Source organism: Varanus komodoensis, unplaced genomic scaffold (genome assembly GCF_004798865.1).
Source record: "Varanus komodoensis strain SLA01 unplaced genomic scaffold, ASM479886v1 scaffold12, whole genome shotgun sequence".
Lineage (NCBI taxonomy): Eukaryota > Metazoa > Chordata > Lepidosauria > Squamata > Varanidae > Varanus > Varanus komodoensis.
This window is the reverse complement of record NW_025335349.1, coordinates 1,246,902-1,264,012: the sequence shown is the minus strand read 5'-3', so window position 1 is coordinate 1,264,012 and position 17,111 is coordinate 1,246,902. Positions and strand designations below refer to the sequence as shown.

The 17,111-nt window shown below is 40.1% G+C and overlaps 1 protein-coding gene across 1 annotated transcript in view; it reads left to right on the top strand.

The window, feature by feature from the left end:
* The window catches only part of BMP5 (bone morphogenetic protein 5), a gene marked incomplete at its 5' end in the record, with an annotated part of 40,191 nt that overhangs the window by 11,197 nt on the left and 11,883 nt on the right, over positions 1 to 17,111 (top strand). The window contains one exon of the mRNA XM_044421499.1: positions 12,122 to 12,319. Within this exon, the coding sequence (XP_044277434.1) occupies positions 12,122 to 12,319 (198 nt within the window). The remainder of the gene's footprint in view (positions 1 to 12,121; positions 12,320 to 17,111) is intronic.

Sequence of the window (17,111 nt, the reverse complement as noted above, 5' to 3'; positions counted from 1 at the left end):
CATTCTTGGTTTCCTTTAGGATTCTGGCTCTTAACTTTAAATCCTTTGTTACACTAGCAGCAGAGGAAAATAGGTAGTATAAAAAAACCAATATACTGGAAACAACGGTGGGAAAAGGTCTGGTTGTTACAGTTTGTTTTCCTTCTTGATGATGCTGAAAAAGTACAAAAGGTTGCATGACTTTTTTTCTCAAAAATGATATTTGGTATCATATGCATCATTCTTGAATGAAATGTAGCTGATTTTCTGCTAAAACCACATTTTATATTGAATTGTAGGTCTAAAGAGCAACATAACACATATGGAAGCTGTCAACATATAATTTACTGTTTCCCTAGGGCTGCGATAAATTAAGAATGAATCATTTTTTTAAAATGCTCTTTTCTAAATGTCTGCATATATCGTTGCAATACTCCACTGGGTTCCCTCACTGTTTGCATTTGAGGGTTCTGGTAGTTGAAAACATTTGTGGTCTTATAGGAGAAAGGATCACTTCTACACTGATACAAGACATGAGAGACATGAGTTGATGAACTGCACTGTAAAATATATGCAGATGCAGAAGTCATCTGAAAAATCTTGTGTTATTTTCTCATATGCAGAGCACATCCGTCATATTGTAAGCATATCAGCACCTGTGTTTTAATGCATTGGATCTAAACAATTCGAAGTCCACTCTCACATACTTTTGAGGTATGGGTGGTATAAGAAAAGTATTATTCCCCCTAAGTGGCATGTGGAGGATGAAACGTTTTAAAATTTGTTTTGTACTTTGAAATCCTGCCTTTCTTCTGTCAAAGAGCCCAAAGCAGCAGACATGGTCCTCCCCACCCCCGACCATTTTATCCTCATAACAACCCTGTGAGGTAGATTAGGCTGAGAGCCAGTGGCTGGCCCCGAGTCATCTAGTGAGTTTCATGGCCAAGGGAACATTAGAAATGATCATATGAGAGAATATGCTGATGTTTTTATATTAAAACTATACACTTTCAATAAGAGGTGGATGAACCAAATAAAGAGTAAATCAACTGATTGACAGGTAAGGCTAAAAGCCAGAATGAAGAAGACATTGGAGATTCATGCCTGGATCCCTCACCTTTCTGGGGTCTGGCAAAGCACAGTGGGGTGCAGGCTGGGTTCTGATCAAGACTTGGTTTTGGGTAAGGGGGCTAGCACTCCCTACTCTTCTTTTCATGATCGGGCTTACTGGGAAACCCTATGTATTCTGGTAAGCTTTGTGAGACAGAGTTTTCATTGGGAAAATGTAGTGGGAGAAAGGACAAAGCCATTCATGTTCTCTCTCCTGCTCCCCCAGTTTTCTGCCAGCTTTTAAACAAAAAATGAAAGGGGTGAGAGATCTGATTACAGCTCTGGTCTAATTTGGCCTGGAATGTTTTTGAGTGTGAGAATCATCCAGAAGCATGACAATGGCCTGAGGTAATACTGTGGCATTTTGCTTATTTCCTGTGGTTTGATACCTACAGTGCTGAAGCAATTTATGTGCAAGGTACCACCTTAAGTTATTTGTAGATTGTACTCTCTGGTGTCTTACATCGTATTCTATTTATTTTATTTTGTTTCCTGGTTCTCTATTTATGCAAGCCATATCTTCCTGTTCCTGAATGCTAGTAATTAATCTTCTGTTTGCAATACTTTCTTAAATAGCAATGTGTGTGTTTTCCCCTTTTGGAGCATATTCACGGTAGCCCACCAAGTTTGCAACGTATTTTTCTCATTGATTATACATTGCAAATTATCTCTCCAACTCCACTGTATGTAGGTCTGACTATGTATATATAGTAGATTGTAAATATTATGAGAGATAACCCATATGCTTCTGGTCTCTCTAGATGTACAGCACCAAATACAACTCCAATATCTACTATAACAAAGAATAGTGGAATTTTTAGCTTAATATCAGATGCAAAAAACTGATGACATGGATGTCAGTGAGATCAACAGAAAGCTGCACCAATGTAGAATCACTTCTAAAATAGAAGATGGCAGAATTTCAAATTTGAAAAGGGTATTTTTTTCTGAAAAGTCCCTACCCTCTTTGCTTTACTAAGAACCCTGATTGATGTCTGTGCTTTCATCTTTTTGTGATCATTACAACTGCATCACTTTGGAATCAAAAGTGGGACTTCTATATTCCATTCCCTATTGAAGTGCATTAAGTTGGAATGGTAGATCAAGAGAACATTTTCTATCATGACCAGATTTTTTTTTCTCTTTAATATATCATGCTGTACTGAAAGAATGTGTAAAACATTAACCAAAATATTCATAAATCTTTCATGAGTTTTGCCCTAAATTGCTGTTCAGATATCATTTTCAACATATAGATATCATTTCAACATCATTTTCAAGGCAACTCTTGTCAAATTAATTCTACTAATTCTGACTTGAGCTTTGAGGGAGAAAGTCCATGTCAAAATGTGACTAAGGCTGCAATTATAAATCCACTTATTGAACTCAGTAGGGTTTACTTTTAAGGAGATACATATCAGATTGACTATAATTTGTTTTTTGTTTGTTTATTTGATTTCTATCCCATGTTTTTCCTGCGCAGTAGCCAAGGCAACTTAATAATCCAGCTCCTGTTCCCCATTTTATCCTCAAAACAACCCTGTGAAGTAGGTTAGATGGAGAGCGAGGGACTGGCTCAAAGTCACCCAATGAGCTTCATGACCAAGTAGGGACCTGAATCTGGATCTCTCCAGTCCCAGTCAAGCACTCTAACAACTACAGCATACTCCTTTGCCTTTCCTTTGCAGTGCAAAATGAATTGTGGGTTCATGCACACTACATGCAGTGTAGCACAGCAAAAAGCCTTGGCCTCTAGCTGCCCCCACCCCATTTAGAAAATACTGTGTGTTGAGCTACACCAGCATCTATGTCCATAAGAACCATGTCTACACGATCTGCCCCTGCAGCCTCTTTTAGGGGGCCCATGTTGCATGGGAGGTCTTACACACAGGGATCTGAATATAGTTGTGCTGCTCTACAGTATGAAAGGCCCAGCAGCATCCACACATACCTGTTATTATTTAAATGCCTGTGGTACATAACAAGCAGGGCAGAAGGTGGGAGAAAGTGGTGACTGACTCAGCTCCCACTACCTTTGTTGACCACTCTCTTTCCTCCCACTCCCCAGCTCCCTGACATCTGCCCAGCTTCGCACCTCTGTTCCTTCAGATGGCACGGAGCAGGGGATGATGCATTCATCATGTTTCTCCTCTCCCTGCAACTCCCAAGAGGAGACTTGTGATGGAGGAAAGGACCAGACAGAAATGTATGCATGTGTCTGGAGGGTGGCAATGATTTCCATGATCCAACAGAGGAGCTGGCAAGGGGAGAGGAGGGGAGGAGCAGGAGTGGATGGATGCATCCCATTCTGGTCTGAGAGGACTCCTAAGCCTGCACTGAATTTTGGTATTGATGTGTGATTTTAAAAAATCACTGGCATGAACATGTACTATTAGATGCATATTTAAATACAATTTTGAAACTTACTTTTCTCACATATGATAAAAGGTACCCGGTTTATGTTTGCATTTTCAACATCCATTTGACATATTTGGAAACATCTTAGCTAATCTATTTGGTGATAGATACCATCTATAAAACATTTTATAAAGATTTTCTTTATATGAGGTTGCTAATGTTACTTTGATATTTCTTTCCCACAGCTTTTGCCATTTCTGAAACTCAATATTATATCCAAAATTTTGTGCCCACATTATCATAGTTTCCTTAACTTGTTCATCTTCCATTCTCATATCCAAAAGAAAATTATACAGTCTTTTAATCATTTTCTCATCTGATTTTAAGATCACTTGGTCAAATGTTAACTCCTCATAAAAATCCCACATTTTATAATCTTTAACATATCTCGATTGTATTTGAACCTTATGCCTCCAAGAGATATTAATTCCCTGCTCTTGTAGTTCTTGGTTCAGTTTCAATCCTCCATCATTATCCAGAATATCATCATATCTCACAATCATATCAAAATTAAATGCATTTGGATATACAAGAGCTTCCATAGGTGAAAGCCATCTTGGTAATTTAGTGTACAATTTTGTCTTTAATTTTTCCCACACTGACATTAATGACTTTTTAATATAATGGTTTAAAAAGCAACCATGTGCCTTACACTTCTCATACCACATATAAGTGTGCCATCCCATTTGCAAATCGTGCCCTTCAAGATAAAGGATTCTCTTATTTTTTAAAGTTATCCATTCTTTTAGCCATGTTAAGACAGAAGCTTGATAATACAACATCCAATCAGAAAGGCCAAAACCACCATTCCCTTTAGCCTCATGAAGCATTTTTAATTTAATCCTTGGTTTCTTCTTTTTCCATATATCTCGAAATTTGGGTGTTTAGATCATCAAAGAATTTTTTATCCATTTTTATGGGAATTGTAGAAAATATGTATTTTCTTTACACATTTCCAATCCATGCATTTCCAAATGCATTTTGGAATGCATTTCAGTGTCTCTTGTCAGGCTCAGGGTTGGGTCAGAATATTCAGGAAGTGTACACATTGGCAAATAATTAAATTTTGACCTGCATATTAGCCCAAAAGGTGCAGATCAGATCTGCTTGTATTGGAATTGGCAAAGGGTCCAAGTCCTCAAGCATCCCTAGGGAGGAAATTGGCAATTGTATCACCAATCCGTTGCCTGCTTCCCTCTTAGCTTAGGGTATGTGTAACACTGGAAATATACTGAGCTCTCCCAAAGCTGTTGCTATCCCAAAGTGGAGAGTGGCAATCCTTGCACTATTTTTCATGTAACAATTTTTCTCCAATCCCATTTTAGATGTGAGCAAGCAATGAAAGCAATCATGTAAACTATATATGTACATGTATTTAGTTTGAACCTAAGAAGCTAGATGATGTATGATTCAGAAAGCAGAGAGAGAATAGACTTGTACCATATGATGAGAATATCTATGTTTCCTTCTGCTTTTTAATGTTTGAGTGGCACTTAGCAATGGGATTCAGGGTTTGTAACTATATATACAATATGAACATAATGACTATTATATAATAATTGAATATAATATGAATACAATAATCTATTCAGATAGATGAATAGTCATATATATGACTATATCTTTTGATGTCTTAAAATTAAGGATGAGTGAATCTGTCCATTTCAGTTTTCTCAGTTTCTCATTTTTCCAGTCTCAGCTTCAGATTGTCTTGAACTTTGAGAATTTTCTTTTCTTTTTTTAAGATTGAATTAAGATTGAATGACAATGCTTAAGTGTTTTGGTGACCATTTCTCCTCATGCATGCATGTTTGCCTAATACACACAGCTTTTGCAAACAACTTACTGCATTTAATGTTATTTTCCTTTGCATACGCATTTTTAAATTGAAGAACCCTATTGAAAAATTGAGAGAACTGTGATTTCGGAAAGATAACTGAGTTTTGGTTTGTATCATGCAAAATTAGGTCAGTTTTTATTAAAATGTAAATTTGAACAAATTTCTCTGCAACCCCTACTTGAAGTGTACCTTCTCTTTTAGATAAATTAACAATGAATCAGAACCAAACATCACTTGACTCCCTTTAATGGCCACGGAGGCTACAAAAGCCCTTTGTGGGGTCAATCCTTTCTGATGGCTTTTTCTTACTCCCAAGTCACTTGATGTTGACTTACTATTGAACAATGAATATGTAGGCGTGAATTTGTTTGGATTACCATTTTCTTATTAGAAAAGCAAGGTACAAACCCAACCCATAAATAAATTGTGCTGCAGAAGAAAAAGGCTGGCCTAGGACTGGGCTAGCCTAGCCCTGCAAAATCCATCCCATAGTAGAAGTCCAGAGGTAGGTAAAAAATGAACAAAGGCACATGCCTGCAAGAGAAGAGGGAAATCTGACATACAGATCTTTGGACTGACTTGGACATTGTTTAAATGTGTTTTCTGCAGGACATCAGCTTTTTAGTTTTAGTTTTTAAAAATCAACTGCTACTAAGTGTAAATATCCCAGTGGAAGACCTTTTTCCTCTGTTTGTAGCTTGGGATGTTCTTTGTTGGAATTGTGGTGGGAAGGTGCCCTTTCTTATGCTTTGCAGTCCTAATAAGAGTTTTGCTCTCTCTCCACAAGTATCAATTTAGAAATCCAAAGATAATTTGCAAGTGATGCAATTCAAAGTAATATGTTGTTAGGCCCTTGGAGACTTGGTTCAGGACCTTTCATCCTGCAACTGTTGGAGAAGAAGTCTTAAGAAGGAGTGAGGGAGCAACTTGTGGGTTTTTTCTGGAAACACGCCTGCTATCCCTGCAGACTCTGCTCTTGTTGGGCACACACCCCAGTCACTGTGTTACACCAGATATAGGCTGCTTAGGTGTGTTGTGTTAAAGATGCTACCTTACTTGCAAGGTGAATATGTTTGTGTTATATGTAAGAGTGTTCATTAAGAATATGCTGTCTGGCTGTGGTTAGTAAACTGTGCCATAGTTTGAGCTCCATTAATTTCTGAGGGAACTACATTACTGCATCAGTGAAAGCTGTTACTCTGAGCAAGCACAGAATTGCAAAGGTTTGAGTAGCATGCCAATTGTAGCCACTTATAATCCCCAAAGAAAGCTTTACAGGTCAATGTGGGGAGTTTTCCTTGCAAATTCCTGAAATGTATTTTCTTTATGCATCAATGGACAACATTAAATCTTGTGTGTAATGAGATTAAATGAAAGAAATTGGTTTCAGGGTAGAATTAAATTAGTAGTGTCAGTTTAAGAATTTTTGGGGGGTTAGCCAAATATTTTGAAAAGCTATAGCTCCCTTGAATTATACCAAGTATGACAAATAGCAAGTAAGTTCCTCCTATGCAAATACTTGTAGCATGCAACTGAAAGAAAAACCTCTCAACAGCATATAGTTTCATCCAAATCAAATGGGAAAATGTGCCTATCAAGCCAAAGGGGAGGCTAACCAAAACTTTAAAGCTGTCAATAATTAGAGCTCTTCCAATGCTTTCCATCAGGACATTTTCACAGCTTTGGAGAAGGGAATGTGGGTGGACTGAAGTAGGAGGAGAAAATTAATTTTTGAGAGGAAAGTAAATGTTTTAAAATGGTAGAGAAAGGAAGCTTACCAGCAAAGCCAGAGATATGAGTGTCTTTAAAATATTATTTAATTCAATGTTGCTGCTCTGAGTTGTGCAGAGAAGCTATACTGCCATGTTTCACCACATGCTTCAGTTAGAATAATGCTATGCAATAATGATAGTGTCATTGTACACCCATGATTGAGAGGGAAAGACAACAACCCTCACTGGATCCTTTGACTGTCTACTGTTTTATGGCTCACAGATGGGGCTGTAAAAGTGAGAGGACAGTCTTCATCCAGCACTAGAATAAGTGAGCAAGGAGACAGTAAATAAATGAAGCTATACAATAAAAATTTTGTTTATATATTTGTGTTAGAAGACAAATCCCCACTGCAACAGTATTCCAGGAATACATTTGAGCATGTACTATATTTCCCAAGGGTTCTGGAATAAAGTTATTAATCATTAAAAGTCAGTCTCGCCTGCCCTTAACAAAAACAGTTCAAGATGTCCAACAACAATAAAATACGAGATGAAATACAACATTATACTTCAAGTATAAAGTCATTTAAGACCTTTTTCAAGCAACAAATCAGCTTAAAAGTCCAAAGTCTGTCTGAATAAAATTGTCTTTGTCACCTGGCAGCAGGCCTGCAGGGAGACAGGTGGCCTGGTCTTCCTTGCCAGGAGATTTTGAAGCCCAAGAATAGCCCTGCAAAGGCCTTTTCTTGCATTCCCACTAATACAACCCTGATGGTGTGCGAAGAGAGGGAAGGGCATCTCCCAAAAATCTTAAAACCTGGGCAGGTGCATATGGAACAGTCTGATTTTCCAAGCTGTCATGCCTTGTACAGCTTTATAGGTCATAGCCAGTATTAAGTGAACTGTGCCCACAAACAGCTCTTGTAACCTGGGAGCCATGTGCTGCCGTCAACTGGCTTTAATCAGTAGCGTGACTGCAACATTCTGGACCAGCAAAAGTTTCCAAACATCATTCAAAGGCAGCTTAAGGTGCCCAAACGGGATGTGACTAACATCTGTGTCTCTGGGGCCAGAACTGGTTTGGCAGGTACCTGGTGTGGAAGAGGAGGACAGTAGCAGCAGCAGTCACTGCTAGAGCAACAACGAAGCCTGTAAGGAGGCTAAACAGGGAAAGGGCTCCAGGGTTATAACGTCCACCTTGTGCTCAGACTAAGGATTATGAGTAAATGCAATGTGTACTCTGAATCAGTGCAGTATGATCTCTGGCAGTACAGTCCCTCATTTTGGCAAGCATGTGTAATCTGGTAATGGAAGACTAATTGTGTGACTGTATCCCCATCAGCGAGAGCTATGCTGTTTAGTATATACAGAGTAACTGTGACCACCATGTTCTTCAGGCTTCATATTTTAAGGCAAAAATTCACACAAGATAACTATTAATGCAGAAGCCAGATCATTAAAGCATTCCTATAGCCCAGGGGCGGCCAGGCTTGCTCAACAGGAGAGCCACAGACAGTAAATGTCAGCTGTTTGAGAGTCACAAACAGGCACGTGCAGGCAGTGGCAGTGGGGGACAGACAGTGGCAAGTCCCCCACTGCCCGTGGGTGAGCTGCAGCAGTGAGTGGTGAGCTGCAAAATAAGTCCAAGAGCCACATGTGGCTCCCGAGACTCAGTCTGGCCACCCCTGCTATAGCCCCTTACCTGGGAATTTATCTCATTCAACCCAGTGGGATGTGATTCTGAGTAGACATGTTTATGATCGCACAGTAAAAGTTCTTAGATGCAGTCTGTTATCATCTGCCACTGTCAAACAACACTCATATGACCAGAGCAAATTAACTTCAACATTCAGACTCCTGGAAGCTTGATGTTAGTTTCTTAGCAGAAATAGTATTGTTTTTGCAAATTGGCTTAGTTATGAACTGTATGGCTTCACTGTGCAAACAGAGCAGTACAAGTGAATTGTGTACCATCTTAACACAGAAACACGCACTAGGCCATTGCGTTCCGCCTCCTATTTCCATTTAGCTTTCCCGGATCTATGTTTTGTAAATTATTTTAATTTGAACAAGGTGAATATTATTAAAACAATTAATCAACATTGCAACTGTTGCATTATGCTAACTGAGGTCTGAAATGCTTGGTTGTGCTCTGTGGGGTTTCTAAATTTTTCCTTTGAAAAATTTCTACAAACTGCATCTGAAAGACCCTTGGGTTCAAAGAATGGCATGTAAGAGAGACTACTATTTGGAAAAGGCAAGCCTAAATATCTCTTGGGTGCATGGAACTAGTTGCATGGTTCTTTGGAAAATGGCCATAATAAATAAGGGAAGGTTTCAGTTATGAACCCACTAATTTTGGAGTAGTTTTGAGATCAATGAGGCAATTCTGAATTAAGTGCTTTGATGCTTGTGACATGCTTTTTGCTACAAAGTTAATTTATCAACTCATGTAATCCTAAATCACTTATTTGAAAGTAAATTCAACAGTAGTTGTGGGGATTGACTTCCAAGTAAATCTTTTCAAATATGAATGGTTTTTTTCAACCAAAGCACTGGGTCATAATTTTAAATGAATAAGTGAAAGGTGAAAAAAGTGAAAGGTGAAAAAAAGTATCTGTTCCCAAAAGCTTAACTTGGCTGTTCAAAAGATCAAGTAAACAGAAGATAGAGAACCACATAAACTGCTTCTGTGTTTAAAGGGCGTTTGGGCTTAGACTAATTTTTAAGAGTATCTCTGTATATCTGGAGAACTTGAGTAAACTGTAGCTTGTGGGATCTTAATAGTAATCCCATTGCTGAAGTCTGAATGAAACCAAGAGGAAACTTAATAATATTAAACATTATTTTAAAGGGAGTTCACATCGGCTCAAATACTCCTTTTCTTCACACACAAAATGCACCTTTGTAAATTCAGTGAACTTTTTACACCTCTAAAATACATCTTATAAATTTCTGAAAATGTACACCAGTAATTTGAAAGATTGTTTTATAAATAAATAAATGAGTGAATGAGGTTGTAATCCTATAGTACACAGAAGAGGTTCCCAGGATAGGATAGGATGCCATAGATAGGATGCCATGCAAGTAGAAAGAGAGGTCTGCTGGTGAACTCCTCCTTTGACCACTGGCAAATATCGCCACCGTTATGCCTGCTCTGTCATTACTGCTCCACTAGGGGTCAGTGTGCAAGTGGCCATTCCAGGTGTATGTGGATCAAGGTAGGCTCATTCCCTAGACACCCTCCTGGAATGCAGGAAAATTCGATAGCCATTTTCCCTCCTATTGGAAGCATTGCAACAAATTCTTTCCTCCCCCTCAACTCCTGGTCCTCAGATGTTTCTAGAAAATGCTCCTCAGTCCTAGAAAATGAGGGTGATCTGAACCTGAGTAGTCTTTCACATTCAGAAATTAATTGCACCATATCTTGTTCCAACCCATGGAACAAAAGCAGGTTTTGGTTTTGTGTGTGTGTGTGTGAACTGCAATTTGAAATTGCCACAAGTAGCTATCTATGCATCTATGTCTGTCAATTGATTGATCTATCTGTCATGTATCTTCCCTCCTTTTCAGACCACACCCTTCAAAGGCGCAGCAATGATATAAAGATTTCAGAATATGTGACCACTTATTCTGCTCCTGAGCTGCTTAACTTTTTTGGTTCTTCTTTTTTCTGCCTTTGCTGGGTTCTCTGTCACTGGAAACATCTTAAACCAATTTAAAGTGCTACACCTGAATAAACATGTTGTAAAAGTGTTTATGTATTGAAGTGGGTCAGTTCAAGGTACGGTATTTGGCTGCGACTTCTAATTTCTCTTTTTTTACTGCAAAAAGGCTGCCAGAAGGAGGAAGTCTGAGCTGAATTAATACATTTGTTACAGTGGAAGTAGAATGGAAACTACTTTAACCACAAATCAAACTGCCTCTTTCATTTACGCCAATGATAGAAGTTTTTCTAAGAAATATAGACCCTGGCAGAAAGCCACTGTAAGTTTGCCTTTAAAAGGGAAGCCTATATGCTTATTTGTTTAAGGCTTACTCCTATGATTATTAGTAAGTTCTTTCTGAAGCAGATTGAGTTTAATGGCATGATACCTTTGCAAGGCAGATGCTTTTTTTTTCTGTCCTAGAGTTTTAACCAGTTCCTCCCTTCTATAGAGGATACCATAAAACAATGGATTCAATAGGCTGGCTATAGAACAATAGACTCAAGGAACTTTGCTGCCTTTACTTTGCTCAGATGAGCCCATTTCACATTTCTTTACCAACCATTTGCTGTTTCACAGAGCTTGGTGTGCATTCCCCGGTACAGCTGCATAGCTTCACACGACACTGTCTGGGTTTCTGGTGGAATGAAAGGTTCTGCGTAAGATGTGGAGACACCGAAGTATTTCAGCTGCCAAAATAAATTATGTGAGGAGCTGAAGGGCTTATTTATTAAGGATTCATAGAGATGCACTTCAGTTACTCTTTTTTTAATATTTTACTTTCTCCAAGCTGTTCTGCTGATAACCTGCCCCCCACACCAGCACTGTCCTGGAGGGTCAGAACCTATAATCTAATGAAGTTACTACTCAGTCTTGACTGAACAAATAATAAAAAGAAATATGTACATCCCTCAGGAATTGAACCAGTGTCAATCATGTACATATTTAACTTCTATTATATATTATTCCTTGAAAGAATGAAGCTTTGGCTGTACCTGTTCTTAAGCTTTCTGGTGAAAGTTGAGTAATGCCTTGAAATTATTTATAACTTGACACATAAATATATACATTGCCTCAATTTCTCATTCTTCTTTGGTTGGATATTCAGAATTCCCAGTTTACCATACTAATTTTTAAAACATAAGTGGCTTTTGAAAATATTAATTCCTTTGCCATCACGAGGTAAATTCTAGATATATATTTTTTCTTCTAGTGCTATAGAGTTTGTCAAAATAACTACTGCCTTTCACATTATGTTCCACAAAATTAATCTTTTTTAACATTGTAACTTCACCCATAGGTTTAACTGATTTTAACTGTGCGAATTTTTCTTATGTGTACTTATTCTGCAGGTCGCAGTATCAGTGTGAAATCAGCCGGCCTTATAGGAAGGCACGGCCCTCAGTCAAAACAGCCATTCATGGTTGCATTCTTCAAAGCAAGCGAAGTGCTTTTTCGATCTGTTCGAGCTGCTAATACTAAAAAGAAAAACCAGAATCGCAACAAATCCAGCAGTCCTCAAGATTCTTCAAGAATGCCAAATGTTGGGGGTGAGAAGTAATGCTATTAATATCTTATGTAAAAGGCAATATGTCCTGCTTTACAGAGAAGGATCCTCCATTTGAAGAGCTGCCAGTCTGAAGGTATCCTCTGACTGAAGGGCTGACTGGATCAAAGAATGTGAAAACCATGCATGGAGGGTCCTATGTGGCAGGACTCCTATTTATGCCTGGATCTGCATTGCTAGATTGGTTTCTGTTTTGATAATGTAAGATCAGCATTTTAGCTGCATTCACATTTGTCCTTTCATAGAAACAAATACTTTGGAGTCAAACTACACCTCAAGGCAATTTATTTCTATTTAGCTGATGACTACACTGTCTTGTGCTTGTTTCTACAGAAGAAAACACTCCCAATTTGCTAAGGTGTACTCATGTTCAAAAAATACAGCTCTTGCTGCAAGCCTTCCCTCACAAACAAACCCCAGAACTACAGCAACAGGCCTCTTGGTTTCTTAAATAACTATGTGACACTTTTCCATAAAGCATTATTTAAAAGGCAGCCAATTGCTGAAGTAACCAACAAAGGCCTAGTTCTGACTGCAGTGGTAAAGCTTTGTCTGGGCTGTATCCCTCTTCACCACAGGTGGAGGTCCAACACCATTAAATGTTCTTCATTGTGGAAAGAAACAAAAAGGAGGCTCCCCACAAAGAACACTAGCATGGTTGAGAGGTGCCGTCAGGCCTAGCCATTTTGACCTGCCTAGTGGAAATCAGATTTTCCCTTGTAATGGGAGAACGTCCTGATAAGGCAGGCTTCCTGCAGTAGGAACTGCGGCCCACCATTCAGTGGCTCCCACTTAACAAGCCCTTTGACAGACCCTTGTGCTCAACATGCAAATGTCTCTGAGCTAGCCAGGCATGGAGGAGGCTTGAGGGAGGGCCGAGTGCACTGCTCACGTCTGCTGTGAGCTAGGTGTTCCCTCCCCAAGCAAGGCAGACTCTCCAGCACTTCTTGTGCCTTTATTCTACATGGCAGTCTCTGAGCATACACAAAGCAAAATGTTTAACCCTCTCTGCCCCCCTTTACCCAGAGCTTTGCTTATGAACCCATCTGGGCCTGTCTCAGGAAGGAAGAGTGCTGTGAAAACAGGCACGCTTACATTCTTCACTCTGAGCCCTCAATTGGGCCACCCTGTGGCTGTGACAACAGACTTTCAGGTCCACCTCCTCAGGAGGCTGGAGTTCTCCATCCAAGAGACTCCCCATCTCCAAATCCCCTCCCTCAGGATGTTGTTGTTGTTGTTCTTTTTCATTCCCATGGGCTGGTAGACTGGGCCCCATGGTTGTCCTTGAAGTAATCTCGTCTCAAGCAGACACAGACAGGTACTGAGAAACGAGGGCTGCAGCTGGCGCCGTGTCCATTACAGCAACTATTTTGTTATCAGAGTTTGAGCTCTCAGCCCTGCCTAGGTCAGCCAAGTCCCCATTATCCTCAGACTTGAACTGCCAGTCCTGCCAAAACGATTGGCTTCTTGTGCACACCTGGGAACCTCACCAGAATGTGCATACATGACAATGTCCTTCCCCTGACACATGATGCAAGCAAACAACTGTGTTGGGCTTGTGTATGGGTGTCAGTGTTTGGTTCAGAAAGAGGCCAAATGAATGCTCTGAACTTAAAAGTTCCACTGAAAAGTGGGTGATTTTGAAAAAGCCTTCCTTGAGAAGCTTTGTTGGCACAGCTCATCATTTCTACCCATTCTAAACACATTCCAACCATCAAAATCATGCCAGGACACCTCATTTTGCTAACCCTAACCCTACCCTGGTGCACACCCCTAACCTTAATATATGGCGAAAGTTCCACTGAAAAGTGGGTGATTTTGAAAAAGCATTCCTTGAGTAGCTTTGTCAGCACAGCTCAACATTTCTGCCCCTTCTAAACACATTCCAACCATCAAGTTCATGCCAGGAGACCTTGTTTTTCTAACCCTAACCCCTAGTGATGGTGAACCTTTTAGAGACTGAGTGCCCAAACTGCAACCCAAAATGCACTTATTCATCACAAAGTGCCAACACTGCAATAAAACCTGAAAACTGAGGTTTTAGTTTGGAAAAAATAGCTTACAGCCTGTCCCAGCAAATATATCTATATCTTGTCAGCGCACTGACCGGCCATTGAAAGCTCGGGTGAGTCACGTCCAATGAGTTGCGGCTTGTGATGTCATCGCCTGGCGCCACTACTCCTTTCCGAGTATGCACATGGCCCCTATGTGTGCTATTATCTGATGCTTGGCTGCTGGGGCGATGCTGGGGCTCTGTGTGCCTGCTGTTGCACGCATGCCATAGGTTCGCCACCACTGACTTAGGATGTCCAATAAAATGAGATCTCAGAGAAAACTTCCTGAGCTTGCCTGTAAACCAAAGCTGTCAGACTTAAGCAAAAGGAATGCAGGCTGAACTTTTCAGACTTTTTCTCCCAGTGTGCTGACTCTGTGACTAGCTATCTCCTCCTCCTGTTTTTGCACACTACCATTTCCTTCTTTGCCTGGACTGGGAAAAACTAGCAAGCTGTCGTTCTTTCAGGCTCCTTCCTCACTCTTTTCCAGCTAGTAATAGATTGGAGTGCATCTGAAGAATGTCCTCTTAGCTCTTATTTTGTCATTCATCTGTCCTACCAGATTGAGCAGAATAACACCATTTAGGTGGAAGCACTGCTTCATAGCCCATGCTGATTTTATGGTGACAAAAATGACTTTGTATATCATACCCTGAAATGTAATGTTTAAATCTCATAAATATCAGCAGTATTGAATCACAGAGGACAATGGAATTAACTAGCTGCTGTTCCTTTGTCTTCCAGCTCCCTTCTGTTTAATTTCTTGCACAGTTCCCACTTTTCGTCACCATGCTGTGTTTTTACTGGGATTTTAGCTATCCTATTTAAATGTACACTGTAATATTGCCCCAAATATTATTTTACAGCACCTGCCTACATTTATATAATGCACATTTAACTCTTAGAATGGACTAGCTTCCTAAACAGGGACAGGCAACTTGTGGCCTACATGATGGTTTGGCCTACAGCCCTACCACCAGCAATGTGACAAAGGCCGATGGGAATTGTAGGCCAAAATATCTTAAGGGTCACCAGATGCCAACTTTTGTTAAGACTATCTTGTTCTGGTATGATAGTTATGGAATAAAAACAAAAGCAAAATGCAAAAACAAAAAACAAATCAACTTGTGCTTACCAACCATTCCTATACCTCTCTATTCAGTAGTTACGTTGTGTTATGTTAGTCGCGAAGTCATGCCTGACCCATTGTGACCCCATGGAAAGCATTCCTCCAGGCTCTCCTGACCTTCTCTATCCCCCAGAGTCCACCTAAGCTCACACCAACTGCTTCCGTGACTCCATCCAGCCACCTCATTCTCTGCTGTCCTCTTCTTCTTTTGCAGTCCATCCTTCCCAGCATTAGGCTCTTCTCCAGTGAGTCCTTCCTTCTCATTAGGTGGCCGAAGTATTTGAGTTTCATCTTCAGGATCTGGCCTTCTAAAGAGCAGTCAGGGTTGGTCTCCTCTAGGACTGACTGGTTTGATCGCCTTGCAGTCCAAGGGACTCGCAGGAGTCTTCTCCAGCACCACAATTCAAAGGCCTCAATTCTTCGGCGCTCAGTCTTCCTTATGGTCCAACTTTCACAGCCATACATTACAAATGGGAAAACCATAGCCTTGACTATACGCACTTTTGTCGGTAGGGTGATACCTCTGCTTTTTAGTATGCAGTCCAGATTTGCCATAGCTTTCCTCCCAAGGAGCAAGCATCTTTTAATTTCTTGGCTGCAGTTACTGTCTGCAGTGATCTTGGATCCCAGGAAAATAAAATCTGTCACTACTGTGATTTCTTTCCCATCTATTTGCCAGGAAGAGATAGGACTGGATGCCATGTTCTTAGTTTTCTTAATGTTGAGTTTCAAGCCAACTTTTCTGCTCTTCTCTTTCACCCACATCAAGAGGCTTTTTAGTCTCTTCACTTTCTGCCATTAGAGTGGTATCATCTGCATATCTGAGGTTGTTGATATTTCTCCCAGCAATCTTAATTCCAATTTGTGATTCATCTAGCCTGGCCTTTCGCATGATGTGCTCTGCATATAAGTTAAATATACAGCCTTGCCATACTCCTTTCCCAATTTTGAACCAAGCAGTAGCTCCATGTCCAGTTCTCACTGTTGCTTCTTGGCCCACATACAGGTTTCTCAAGAGACAAATAAGATGTTCTGGGACTCCCATCTCTTTAAGAACATGCCACAATTTATTGTGATCCACACAATCAAAGGCTTTAGCATAGTCAGTGAAGCAGAAGTAGATGTTTTTCTGGAACTCCCTAGCTTTCTCCATGATCCAGTGTATGTTGGCAATTTGATCTCTAGTTCCTCTGCCTCTTCAAAACTCTGCCTGTACTTCTGGTAGTTCTTGGTCCACATACTGCTGGAGCCTAACTTGTAGGATTTTGAGAATAACTTTGCTAGCATGTGAAATGAGTGCAATGGTGTGGTAGTTTGAACAATTTTTGGCATTGCCCTTCTTTAGGATCAGAATGTAAACTGACCTTTTCCAATCTTGTGGCCACTGTTGTGTTTTCCAAATTTGCTGGCATATTGAGTGTAGCACTTTAACTGTGTCATCTTTTAGGAGTTTGAACAGCTCAGCTGGAATACTGTCTCCTCCACTAGGTTTGTTGTTGCTAAAACATCCTAATGCCCTTTTGACGTCACATTCCAGGATGTCTGGCTCATGAAATGTTCCCTTCCTATCTCCAATTTTTTGAAGAGATCGC